Source organism: Hemiscyllium ocellatum, chromosome 10 (genome assembly GCF_020745735.1).
Source record: "Hemiscyllium ocellatum isolate sHemOce1 chromosome 10, sHemOce1.pat.X.cur, whole genome shotgun sequence".
NCBI lineage: Eukaryota > Metazoa > Chordata > Chondrichthyes > Orectolobiformes > Hemiscylliidae > Hemiscyllium > Hemiscyllium ocellatum.
In genome coordinates, this window is record NC_083410.1 from 28,838,011 (window position 1) to 28,852,688 (window position 14,678).

The 14,678-nt window shown below is 39.9% G+C and overlaps 1 protein-coding gene across 1 annotated transcript in view; it reads right to left on the bottom strand.

The window, feature by feature from the left end:
- LOC132819389 (stonin-1-like) overlaps positions 1-14,678 on the bottom strand; it is a 104,725-nt gene that overhangs the window by 38,885 nt on the left and 51,162 nt on the right. Inside the window, exons 4-5 of the mRNA XM_060830873.1 lie at positions 8,059-8,160; positions 5,014-5,137 (exon numbers count right to left, since the gene is read on the bottom strand). Coding sequence (XP_060686856.1) covers positions 5,014-5,137; positions 8,059-8,160 — 226 coding nt within the window. The remainder of the gene's footprint in view (positions 1-5,013; positions 5,138-8,058; positions 8,161-14,678) is intronic.

Genomic DNA, 14,678 nt, shown 5'->3' on the forward strand with positions numbered 1-14,678 from the left:
AAGGAAAGCAAGAGTAGAATGTGTTATTGGTTACAACATAGAGGGAAGAACCAAGTTCAGAAGATTCTGAATTGGACATTCCTCAAATTAAATTGGACAACGAAGAAGTTGTCAAAAATTGGGATAAATTATTGAGTTACCTTCCAGAGCAAAATTAAAATGACCTGAGAGTTATTATATTGCATGGGGTGGGGGGAAATATGTGGAAGTAAGCTGGGAATTATTAACTTAATATGCTGGATGTAAAACATGAGATGCTGCTCCAATTAAGCAACGTCCTTATAGGCATAACCCTCAAGTTGGCACAGTTTCAAAAAGGAGATTGAATACATTCTCCAAGATGACATATTCAAAGTGAGTTACAGTGACTGGAGCTCACCCATAGTGATGGTGCCAAAACCAGATGGTACCCAACAGTTACGGGTGGACTATTAGAAAGTCAATTCAATGCCATTACAAAAACTGATGCATACCCAATTCTACATTTGAAAGACTGGTTTGAAAAGGTAGGACAAGTAACTTATATTTCTAAGTTGGACTTGCTCAGGGGATACCAGCAGGTGCCTTTGACTGAAAGAACAAAGACAATTTTGGCTTTCATAATGGCAAATGGACTATGTCAGTTTAAGTTCATGCCGTTTGGTATGTAAAATGCGCCAGCCACATTTCAGAGACTAACCAATAAGGTCATTGCTGGATTACCCAATTGTGCCGTATATATTGATGACCTGGTGATTTTTAGTCACACACGGAACGGACACTTGCAACGTTTATCAGAATTGTTTGATCAAGTTCGGAAGGCAAGCTTGGCGATAAACCTGGCTAAAAGTGAGTTTGCCAAAACCCTAGTCACCCTCCTGGGCCACGTTATTCGACATGGACAAATGACACCATAGAATGTAAAAAAAAGGTAATTGGGGAGTTTCCCATACCATCAACAAAAAGGGCAATGCGACAATTCCTGCGATTGAGTGGACTTTATCAAAATTCATATCAAATTTTAGCAGTATGGCTGCTCCACTCACTGAATTGCTAAAAAAAAGGCAAGAGGTTTCCAGCGACAACGGACAGCCTGAAAGCAATGTTAACCACTGCCCCAATATCAGCCACAGTACAGAGAAACCTCAATTATCCGAATTTCAGATTATCTGGAAGAAGATCGCAAGGTCCTGACGGAAACATTACATCAAAGAGATGTTTCAACACTGATCCCGTCTTTTGTTTACAATGATTAAAAATGAACTCTGCTTACTGACAGTGGGTGGGTGGTGGGGCTATGGGGTGGGGGCAGATGGATGGGAGTGGGGGCGGGGTAGGTGCAGGCAGGGGGTACCGATTGGGCATGGGTGGGGGTGGGGGCAAGGGTGGTGGCTCACGTGCAGTGTGTCGCTGCCTAATCTCCTGAACAGGGAGCTGACTTAACAAGTGCTCACTTTGTCAATCCCATTGAACAGTTTGGGGCGGTGGTGTGGGGAAGCTTCAGCAATGCCGCAGGTCCCTTACACATAAGTGTATGTACGCTCAGAAACAAACCCTGACAGAGAGAGAGGGAGCATGGCAGGCAGAGTGAGGAACAAGGAAACTTCAGAAAACTCCGAGGCCCAGATGAGAGGCATTGAATCAATTAACCGAATAATCAATTAACCAAATGAAATACTGCCTTCCCATTTCATTCAGCTAATTAAGGTTCCACTGTAATTACACAAAGCTATTCAAGGTGGCTATTGATGCAAGTGATGTGGGTGTCGGTGCTGTGCTATTGCAAGAAGACAACGAGAAGATAGAAAGCCTGGGTATTTCTCCAGAAAAGTGAACATTCATCAGCAGAAATATTCAACAGTTGAGAAGGTGTTGGTGTTACAACACTTCAATGTTTCTTTACCAGCAACATATCTTGAGACAATCATATACACTGACCGTAACCCACTGAATTTTTAAAATGTGATTGATGCCAGCTGCATCCCTCCTGTAATATCACTGTACACCTGCTAACAACAATTAGCAAAGTTTGTGTCCAGGCTACTTTGCTGAAATGCTTTGAGGAGGTCTGGCCTGTTCCAGAACAAAATGCACCATTGAAAAGATGTTGTCCGTGTGCATAATGGCTTGGTAAGGCAACTGCTCTTCCCAGGACCATAAAAAAAATACAGGAGGTGGTGTGCACAGGCCAGACCTTCATGAAAGCCAACTTTCCATCTATGGACTCTATTTACGTGGCTTGCTGCCTGCAGAAAGGCTGTCATCATAAAGAACCCATCCCACCCCAGTAATAATCTCCTATAATCTCTTCCATCAGGCAGAAAATAAAAAGCCTGAACACAAGCATGAGCAGGTTCAGGAACAGCTTCATCCCAGTTTTTATTATATGGATGAAAAGCTGCATGTTGTTCAGGAGGAAACTAAAGGATTTTGATTCAGTGACAGGGAAGGAACAGCAATATATATTTCCAAAACATGGTGAGTGGCTTGGAGGGTAACTTGCAGGTGGTGGCGTTGCCATGCATCGGCTGCCCTTATTCTTCTAATGGCATTTGGAAAGTACTGTCTGAGAATCTTAGTGAATTTCTGTGCTGCATCTTGTAGATAGTATACACTGATCGCCAGTGATGGAGGGATTGGAAATTTATGGATGTGGTACCAAAGTTGGCTGTCCTGGATGGTGTCAAGCTTCCTGGATGTTGCTTGAGGTCAAGTTGGTGTTGTTAGAGTACTGAAGAAACTCGAAATCTGGCAAAACTTCAGGATTCTGAAGAAGTGCATTGAAAGCAAAACATTAACTATGCTTCTCTACGAATAAATGCAGCAGGACCTGCTGAGTTTCTGCAGCACTTTCTGCTTTTACTTTAAATGTTATAAATCTTGGAGAATGTATCATCCTTTAGATCCAGAGAGAGAACAGCAATAGGAAATGTCAGAGTCTGGGAATGAAATGATCATCAGCAACACAGATAACTGAAAGCAGTAAGCACAAAGCAAAATCCGCTCCTAATATTCTATGTGTACTACACTGTGTCGGAATCTGTCTCTCCATGATCAATAGCTCATTAAATTTCCAGTATCAGTAGAAATGCTTCCTGATAAGCTGAGACCCAAAACAGAATAAGTACAGCCAAGGATGGAGAATGGCACGAGGAATCCAAATAATATTTACAACAATAAAGTAGGAAACATGGACTGATCACCTGATGTAATCAACACACTTAATGTATTATATGCAGCAAATTTATAATCGATTCAGTAGAATTGATAAATGGTTAGCATCATTCATTGAATACAGGCAGCTTTTCACAACAAATAGTGGAAATAGTATTAAGTAATTTGCCCTAATATTGTCCTAATATGCTATTTGTTTGGTACATTCAATATAACTGTAATCCAATAATGCTCAATGGGAATCTCTCTTCTATTTGACTCATTCATCTAACTGTAAATATGGTACCATTTGATACATAATTTCACAAAAAGAGGGAGAGAGAAAACAGGGAATTATAGAACGGTTAGCCTGACATCAGTGCTGGACTCCAGAAAGATGCTGGAGTCAATTATAAAAGATAAGATTACGACTCATTTGGATAGCAGTAACAGAATAGGTCAGAGTCAGCATGGATTTACAAAGAGGAAAATGTGCTGGACTAATCTTCTGGAATTTTTTGAGGATGTAACTGTGAAGATGAACAAGGGAGAGCCCATGGATGTAGTGTACCTGGACTTTTTTGAAAGCCTTTGATAAAGTCCCACATAGGAGATTAGTGAGCAAACCTAGGGCCCATGTTATTGGGGACAAAATACCGATTTAGATTGAAAATTGGCTGGCTGGCAGAAAGCAAAGAGTAGTGATAAACTGATCCCTTTCGGAATGGCAGGTGGTGACCAGAGGGGTACCACAAGGTTCAGTTCTGGGACCGCAGCTGTTTACAATATACATTAATGATATTGATGAAGGTTTTAAAAGTAATATTAGCAAATTTGCTGATGACACAAAGCTGAGTGGCAGGCTGAAATGCGAGGAGGATGTTATGAGAATACAGGGAGACTTGGACAGGCTAGGTGAGTGGACGAATACATGGCAGATGCAGTTTAATGTGGATAAATGTGTGGTTATCTGCTTTGGTAGTGAGAACAGGAAGGCAGATTATTATCTAAATGGAGTCCAGTTAGATAAAGGGGAAGTACAACGAGATCTAGGTGTTCTTGTACATCAGTCAATAAAAGCAAGCATGCAGGCACAGCAAGCAATGAAGAAAGCTAATGGCATGCTGGCCTTCATAACAAGAGGAATTGAGTAAAGGAGCAAGGAGGTCCTTCTGCAGCTGTACAGGGCCCTGGTGAGACCGTACCTGGAGTATTGTGTGCAGTTTTGGTCTCCAAATGTGAGGAAGGATATTCTGACTATTGAGGGAGTGCAGCATAGGTTCACAAGGTCAATTTCTGGAATGGCTGGATTACCATATGTTGAAAGATTGCAGCAACTGGGCTTGAACACACTGGAGTTTAGAAGGACAAGATGGGATCTGATTGAGATGTATAAAATTATTAAATGATTGGACACTCTGGAGGCAGGAATCATGTTTCCACTGACGGGTGAGACCAGAACCAGAGGATACAGTTTAAAAATAAGGGGTAGGCCATTTAGAACAGAGTTGAGGAGAAACTTCTTCACCCAGAGAGTGGTGGATATATGGAATGCTCTGCCCCAGAAGGCAGTGGAGGCCAAGTCTCTGGATACTTTCAAGAAAGAGATGGATAGAGCTCTTAAAGACAGTGGAATCAAGGGTTATGGGGATAAGGCAGGAACAGGATACAGATTGTGGATGATCAGCGATGATCATAATGAACGATGGTGCTGGCTCAAAGGGTCAAATGGCCTACTCCTGCATCTGTTGTCTAAAAGCGCAGAGGTCCAGTAACTGTGCAAGATTTTTCAGAATCTTAATTTCAGCTGGTAAGAAGGCATGGTACTTATGTAAATAATAAACACACTTAAAAAAAATCTATGTTGTAATCTGAACAAACCTGATGATGTATGCACAGTTTGATGAGATTTTTGTTGCTGGAGTTCCAACATGATCTGCTGGTGATTATTTTCCCTGAAAAAGCCTTCCACCGCTCTGGACTGCAGAAGTTTGCTCTCCCAAAGCTTATTGCATGAAAGTCAAGAGAGCAAATCAATTACAAAATAGGATTTAAAACATTTTAAGCAAGTTTCAGAATATTTCACGACAAGTTACTAAAAACGAAAAGCAAACAGCTCATCAGTGTAATACTACCCCAGAGTTATCAATGGCGACATCCTGGTGTAAAACTTTTAAGAAACAACTCTCTCAATAGTGAACAGCTACAAATAGAGATTAATAGATTTCTGTGGAAGTATTCACTCATATGGGACAAAGCCTTGAAGGACTAAATATTCTAAAAGGTGTTGAATGCAAAGCAACATTCAGCTACCAACAGCATGGATTGTTCCTGATTGGCATAATCAAAAATTATGCTAAATATTATTCCGAGACTGTTAAACAAAAAAATAAAAATACAAAATGTTGAAAATACTCAGCCAATGAGACAGCATCAGTGGACAGAGAAATAGACCTTACAAATGGGTAATATTATAATGTTAGAGTTGTAATAGGTTTTGAACAAATTACTTTTTATTCATTCATGGAATGAATATTTCACTGGCTGGGCCAGCATGATTGCCCATCAGAAAGGCAGCAGTAAGCGGCATCTTGAACCATTACAATCCATTTAGTGTAGATACATCCACAACGGTATTAGGGAAGGAGTGACTGGCTTTTGGCTCAGTGACACTGAAAGAGTGTTGACATATCTCCAAGGTAGAATGAAGAATGGCTCAGGGGAGAACTTGCAGTTCCCATATATCTGTTGCTGTTGTCTATCCAAATGGTAAGCACCACAATTTGGAAAGTGCTACCTAAGGAGTCTTGGTGAATTTCTGCAGTGCATCTCATAGATTTACTCACTTCTGCTCCTGGGTAGATGTGCTGCAGCCTGAAAGTGAAAAGAAAACTGAAACACGCAGAGGAACAGAAACAAAATAGGCACCAGAGATTATAGTAATTGATCTTAATATTGAGTTCAACAAGGTTGTAAAATACCTAATTAAAAGTTGAAGTGCTGCTCCTTGTGCTTGCATTAAGCTTCACTAAAACAGTGCAATAAGCAGAGGGCATAGCTGTGAGAGCAAGGAGGAAAATATAAAATGGTACACCATCAGAAGCTTGGGGTTACTTTTGCAAATTTAAATTTCCTTTTGAGTCGGAAGACTGAAAACAATAAGTTTGCAAGGGAAATTAAAATTTAATGTTTATCTTCTTTTCAATACAAAAGATTTTACAAGTATTACAAAGACGAGCCAGGCAATATAGGCAGTTAGTATGGAAAGAATTTAAAGCAGAATTGGACAGATATTTGAGGAAACACAGAATAGATCGGAGTTATTTTCAATATTTTGAAGAACCTTTTCAGTCCTCAACCCTCCTATTACAAAGATATCTTTTCTCAACTAATTTAGCAAGCGCATACAGAACGCTACTACACACCTATCACCCCGACGCTTTTCAATCTCCCATAAATCAAGTTCCATCTTCAAATCTGTTCAAAATATGTTTAGTCATGGTTAATATTATGGAAGTAAAATCATGTCAAACATATCAAACTGAACTCTGTTAGGCTGTACATGGCAAAGTAAATAAGAAAAACTGTGGATCTGGATTTATATTTTCAGAAGGCATCCAATAAGATTCTGCATAAGGGGTTCTGACACAACATTAGGTATTATGGAATTCTGTTAATATGTATTGAGGATAAATCAAATTCAGGAAACAGGCAAGACTATGTTGTCTTAAAGATTACATGGTGTAACTAATGAAATGCCACAAGTATCAGCAATCAGGCCCGAGCTATTTAGAGTCTATAAGGCAAAATGAACTAGGTGTGATGTATCCAGGTTTACTGATATTATGCAGTGTAAATTATAAGGAAGATATAAACAAACTGGAAAGGGATATAGTTAGATTAAGTGTACATCACTCAGCATGGGGAGCATAACGTGGGAATAGGATGAAAAAACTGTTGATGTTTTGAGTGGTGATAAAATGCTACTTTTCAGGATCATTAGGTGCTTTTATCTGAGAAACACAAAGATAGCACGTAGGTACAGCATGCAATTAGGAAGGAAACTGTATGCTAGCCCTCATTGTAAGTGGGTTATATAACAAGAGTAACAACATTTCAGTGCAATTCTATAGCACTTTAGATGGACAATATTTGAAGCACTACATATCCTACTAGAATATAGAACATTACAGCGCTGTACAGGCCCCTCAGCTCTCGATGTTGTGCCAACCTCTGAAACTAATCTGAAGCCCATCTAACCTATACTATTCCATAATCATCCATTTGTTTATTCAATGACTATTTAAATGCCCTTAAAGTTGGGAAGTCTACTACTGTTGCAGGCAGGGTGTTCTACACATTTATTACTCTAAGTGAAGAGCCTACCTCTGACATCTGTCCTATATCTATCACCCCTCGGTTTAAAACTATATCTCCTCGTGGCAGCCAACACCATCTGAGGAAAAAGGCTCTCACTGTCCTCTGATCATCTTGTATGGCTCTATTAAGTCATCTCTCAACATTCTTCTCTCCAACAAGATCAGCATCATGTCCTTTAGCCTTTCCTCATAAGATCCTCCCTCCATACCAGGCAACATCCTGGTAAATCTCCTTTGCACCCTTTCCAATGCTTCCACATCCTTCCTATGATACGGCAATCAGTAAATAATACTGCAAGTGCAGCCGCATCAGAGTACGTGCCTTAGAGTGGATGCAATGACAATTCATTAAATTAATTTCTGTGGTGAGTAGATTGGTCTGTGATTGAATAGATTGGATTTATAATCTCGGAGGTTTGTAATGTTCTTCTATTTTTTTATTGTCAGGTCAAGTATTTTTATTGCCACTCATAATTGGCAGACGCTTAGAAAAGTAATACTTAGGATGGAAAATGTAAACTTCTGTGATAACAGAAGTACCAAATACCTGCTTCAGATCCTTGAGAACATGATCGTCAATACCTTCCTCAAGGAAAAAATCATGTACATTGCTGATGACATCCTCAATAACAGATTTATAGAGTCTGGGCTGTAAAACAAAAAACAATTTTATTAGCAGTTAGATATTTTTTCCACAGTTTTGACTTTTATGAGGTTGTTCCTTCCTTTTTTGTATGAGGTAGCAAAACAGTTATGAGCCAGCTATAAGCAAACAGAGATAAAATTTCTTGTGGGATTGCTCACAGCAGTGACGTATAGTGGATCGTAATGCACTGTACATCATTATAGTATAATGATAGATTTCCTACTGTTTACTGAGTTTCAGCATCTATGTTTCAAAAAGATGATCAACCCTGCATTTAAAGTTTTGTAATCAAATCACTTATTCTGGAGAAGCAGAATGCAATAATGCATACTTGGATGATTTGTTTGAAAAACAGATGCAGATGAGATATGTCATTATTGCGGAGGCAGAAATCATTGGCAAATAAGAGGACAATTAATGAATTCTAAAACATTTATCAATGTTGTTTCTTAACTGTCCCCAGTCAGGTATAAAAATCATCAATGGATTTCTTTAACTGCTTTGACCTGAATTTACCTCAGTCACCATGAATAAAACAGATCTTCTGGTCTTATATCTCATCACAGTTTGTATGACTTTAACTGCACCAAGTGGCTATCTGTTCTCCTACATTACGAACAGTGACTACATTTTAAGGCTACTTAACTGGCTGAATGGTACTTTGGGACATCACAGTCTTGAAAGGAGCTAAATAGATGCAAACTAGTTAGACAATCAATAATGATCTCATTGAATGGCAGAACAAGCTTGTGGGGCTGAATGGCTTACTCTTGTGCCTATTTTCTATGTTTTTAATTCTAATTAATAGAATGCTTTGGTTGTCGGAATGGTTTGTTTAGAAGATCTTCAACATTTAGGATAAAGTGAGTGGTGAAGGATGTACTAAGGATGTTAAGTGAAGGTGCTTTATTTAAATATTCCACATCCAGTAATGAGCAGGTCAGCAGATACTACCTGAGTCCTCAGACTTCTCCGTCTTTATAATCTTCCTAATTTAGTTTCTATTGAGACATTCAAGAGATGATTTGATGATTATTAAATAGAGACAATTGACTAAATTTTACCATTATTTACAAAGTCCCTTCTACTCCACAAATCCCCAACCAACTCAAGCTCTTCTCAAAGAAAATTCCCTGCATATTTGGCATTAGCCTAGTGAATCTTATCTGGCCTTGAAGGTTGGATGATCCCTCCAACACTTTGTACCATGCTGCCTCTGGATGCCTTCATGGGTAGATTGACAGGTGCCATTAAAGGCCATGTCCAGCACATTCATTGTCTGCCAGTCATACATATAGATATTCATTCCAGTCCTCTTGCCATTTGTACATACCAACAACAAGGTGACAGGAGCCAAAAGAATGTTATCTCACTCCAGGTGCTCCTTCCTCACAAAATAGACAAAACAATGCCAACAGACACCCACCTGGAGGGGGAACCACATATAGAGTCCCTAGAATTCTTCTCTTATGACACCCAAGGAGTCCCTGTCTTCCAGAGGAGGGTGAACATGCTTTTAATCAGGACAAACCCAGCATGTCTGGGACTTCAAACCAGAAATGCCCAAGGGCTGCATGACCAAAATACCAAGGCCAATGGACTCCAATTACAAGGACATCAAAGGAGGAACAAAGTATTGAGAGACATGAAAGGACCTGAAAGGAAAGGACAAGCTGGAAGGATAGGGTGGTGGGGTAGCTTTGTTATTATAAGATTGAACCAGCATAATAGCTAGAAATGATCTTAGATCAGAAAATGTAGAATCCAAACGACGGAGCTAAGAACTAATAAGGAGATGAAGACACTGGTGGGAGAAATCTACAAGCCCGAACAGGAAAGAGAATAAATAAGGAGATAATCAGGGTATATATAAAAGGTGGTATATTAATCATGGATGACTTTAATTTTTCATTTACATTGAGAAAATGAAATTTGCTGAGGTTGCCATGAGAAAGATTCAACAGAGTGCATTTAACAATTTCCCAGGACAGCATGTTATGGTCTAACCCGAATCAGACTATTTCAGATCTGATGTTTAATGAGGCTGATTTAATAAATGATCTCAGGGTAAAATATCCCCAAGGAAACAGAGATAATAACACAGTACAATTTAGCATTCAGTTTGAGGCAGAGAAACATTGGTCTGAACCAACTACACTAAACCAAATTAAGGGTATTTACAAATAAATGAGGGCAGAGTTGGTTGGAGTGTACTGAAAAAAAATGCATTTAGCACAAAGAAAGCTGATGATCAATGGTAGACATTTAAGAAAATAGTTGGATTCTGGTAACATCTCAGGTTTGAAAAATTGTCAATGCAACCATATTATTCAATAGGGAACAGAGAAAAAAAAACACATACCAGTAGGCCAGATAGCTTCATATCTGTTTTTGGGAGAATACTGGGAGAATAGAATTTTGAGTCTATTAAAAGAATGTAACAGCAATGCATTTAGAAATACATAACGTAACCATGAAAAGTCAGCATAGTTTTATGAAGGAGAATTCAGACCTGACAATTTAATATAGTTCTTTGAGGAGGTAACAAGTAGGATGGATAAAGGGAACCAGTAGATGTAATATATTTGGATTTCAAAAATGCATTAGATATTGCACATAAGGCTGCTTAATAAGCTAAGATCCCGTGGTGTTGGGGGTAGTGCATTAGCATGGATAAAGGGCTGGCTAATTAACAGAAAACAGAGAGTTAGGATAAACGAGGCATTTTCAAGATGGCTATCTGCAACAAGTGTTGTGCCACAGGGATCATTGCTAGAGTGACAATTATTTACATCTGTATCTGTGGTATGTGGGAAGGCGACTGGTGTATGTAGATGGCGGGTAATTGTGATAGGTTGTTGAGGAGGTTGGAGCTGATAGATGGGAAGGAAGATGAGCAGGTAGGACAGGTCAAGAGGGCAGTACACAGTTGGAAAGTTGGATGTGGGATAAGTTGGGGGAGGGGAGATTTGGAAACTAGTGAAGTCAATGTTGATGCCATGTGGTTGAAGGGTCCCAAGGCAGAAGATGATGCGTTCTTCCACCAGTTGGCAGGTGGATTTGATTTGGTGGGAGAGGCAGCCCAGGACTTACATGTAATCGTGGAAGTGAGGACAGATGAAATGGTTGGCCACAGGGCAGTGGGATTGTTCGTGTGTCCCAGAGATGTTCCCTGAAACAGTCTGCGAGTTGGCGATACCAGGTATGGAGGGACCAACTTACGAGCAGACGTTGAGTAGGTTGGGCCTGTACTTACTGGAGTTTAGAAGAACAAGGAGTGACCGTTTTGAAACATAAGAGATTCTTAGGGGGCTTGACTGGATAGATGTGGTGGCGTTGTTTCCCTTTGTCGGAAAATCTAGAACCAGAGGACGTAATTTCAAAATAAGGGGTCACCCAATTAAGAAAGAGATGAGGATATTCTTTCCCCCACAGAGACTAGTGGAATTCTTTACTGCAGAAGGCTATGGAGACTAGGAAATTAAGAATATTCATGGCTGAGATATACAGATACTTAATTAATAAGGGAATCAAGGGGTCTAGGTGAAAGGCAGGGAAGTAGAGATAAAGATTATCAGTTCAGCCACGATCTCGTCAAATGCCTTGGCAAACTGGTTGGGCTGAATGGCCTACTTCTGTTCTTATGTCATATGGGCTTTGTGCTTTGGATAAGAGGGAATCTATAGATGTACTGTACTTGAACTTCCAGAATGTATTTGACACGGTGCCAATTAAAAAGGTTATTATGCAAAGTAGATATACATGATTTAGGGGATAATATATTATCAGATAGAATATTTGCTGGTTGGCAGAAAACAGGACGTGAACAAATAGATAATTACAATAACAATAGATGATGCTATTATCATTGGCAGGATGCGACAAGTGGCATCCTGAGGTCTGGGTTTATATGAATGACTTAGCTGAGGGGAGAGAAAGCTTGGCAGGTAAATTTGCAGATGGCACAAAGATAGTTAGGAACTACTCGTGAAGAGGACATAAAGAAGTTGAAGAGAAATAAGTTGAATGAATGGGCAAAATCTGGCAGATGGAACATACTATGGGAAAATGTGTAATTATTCACTTTGGCAGGATAAAAATGCACAGTATTACTTAAGTAGAGAACAACAATTGAGATGCAAAAAGTTCTAGGTGTTGTAATGATTATTAAATTTTTGTGGCGTGTGCAAGTAATTAAGAAGGTTAGTGGGATGCTACCTTTTATTGCAAGAGGAATTGAATATAAAAGGAATTTGTACTTCAGTTATACACAGCACTGGTGAAGCATATCTTGAATGCGATGTGCAGTTACTTAAGAAGGTTATAAATGTGTTGAAGATAATTCAGAGGAGGTTTGCTAACTTGATATCTGGAATGAGTGGGTTGTCTCATGGAAAGATTGAACAGATTGGGCTATTCCATTCTTCTAAAGTGAGGGTTAACTCAATTAAACTTGATAAGATCCTTGGACAGTAGACCGGAAAAGGATGTTTCCTCTCGTGAGCCAAAACGAGAGGGTATTGTTTTACAAGTTAATGACATCCTTGTAGAAAAGTAATTAGAAGAACATTCTTTCTTTGAGGATTGTGCAACTTTACAATTCTCTGCTTCAGAAAGCATTGGAGGGGGGTTACTTAATATTTTAAAGCAGAGTTAGATTTTTGTTAGGCAAAAAAAATTAAAAAGGGTAGAACAGAAGTAGAAGTTGAAACATGAGCAGAACAGCTATGATCTGTTTGAAGACAGAACAGGCTCAAAGGACCAAGGAGACTATCTCTGCTTTAAATCTAAATGATCCTTCTACAGAGGATCCCTGTTGTGCACTGCCCTCCCTCAAATGCGAGAACACTTGAATATGGAGTAATATGCTGCATAGTGCAACATGGTTGCCTACAATGAGGCTTTTTTTTATTCTTTCATGGGATGTGAGCATTACGGAGGAGATCAACATTTGTTACCCAATCCTAATTGTTATGGAAGTGGTGGCATATTATGGCAGCAAGGTGGCTCAGTGGTTAGCACTGCTGCTTCACAGCACTATGGACACAGGTTTAATTCTATCCTAGGGTGACTTGTATGGAAGTTTACAGATCCTCCCCATGTCTACATGGGTTTCCTCTGTGTGCTCTGGCTTCCTCCCACAGTCCAAAGACATGCAGGCTAGTTGAAATAGGCCATGCTAAATTATCCATAGTGTCAAGGGTTGTATAGATTGGGTGGGTCAGCCATGAGATGCATGGTCACAGGGATAGGGTAGTGGAGTAGGTTTGAGTGAGGTGCTCTTTAAAGGGTCAGTGTAGACCCGATGGGCCAAATGGCCTGCTTCTACACTGTACAGATTCTATGGTGATGGTGAACTATCCATTTAAATTGTTGCATTCATCTGATATAGCATAGCCCTGTTAAGAATCTCCAGGACTTTTATCCAGATAAAAAGGTGCAGTAACACCAATCTAGTTCCAACTCAGGATAAGCGACTTGGAGAAGAACTTGCAGGGGTTGGTGTCCACTGCTCCAGTTTGTTAAAATTGCAGGATGATATTGATACAGGCTTTATAAATTGCAGCAATGTTTTGTGGTTAGGTGATACACACTACTGCCATTGTATGTCAATGGTGGGTGAAACACAGGTTTATGGTGGCAGATGTTCTGCTAATCAAGCAGACTGCTTTGTCTTTGAAAGTGTTGAACCTCTTCAGTAGTGTTGGAACTACATTCATCCAGGCAAGTTGGAGTATTCCCTCATACCCTTGACCTATGCATTGTAGATAACTAGACATTGTTTAGGAAGACAGGATTCAAGTTACTCACCATAGACTCCCAGCCTCTGGTCTGCTCTTGAAGTCAAATTATTCATATGGCCAGTCTATTAGAGTTTCTGGTCAATGGTCACACTAGAGGATGTTGATGAATTTAGCAATAAATGAAAGTGTTATCGAAAGTCAGAGAGATTGTTCGATCTGCTGTTGCTGGAGATGGTCATTGTGTTGGCATTCATGTTATTTCCCAATTTATAGAAGCTTTGACATTTTCCAGGTGTTGGAGTTTACGACTAAACATTGTGCTATCATCAGGGGACACACTGAATTCTGACTTTATAGAACATAGAACAGTACTGCACAGAACAGGCCCTTCAGCCCACAATGTTGTGCCAACTATTGATCCTCATGTATGCACCCTCAAGTTTCATATGCATGTCCAGCAGTCTCTTAAATGTCCCCAATGACCCTGCTTCCACAACTGCTGCTGGCAATGCATTCCATGCTCTCACAACTCTGTGTAAAGAACCCACCTCTGACATCCCCTTTATACTTTGCTCCAACCAGCTTAAAACTATGACCCCTCGTGTTAGCCATTTCTGCACTGGGGAATGGTCTCTGGCTACGATGGAAGGAAGCTCAATAAGGAACTCCTGTAGTGATGTCCTGGTACTGAGATGGATGACTCCAGCAAACAACTATTTTCCAGTGTGCTAGGAATGACTTCAACTAAGGGACAGCCACCTGCACTCCTTGATCTCA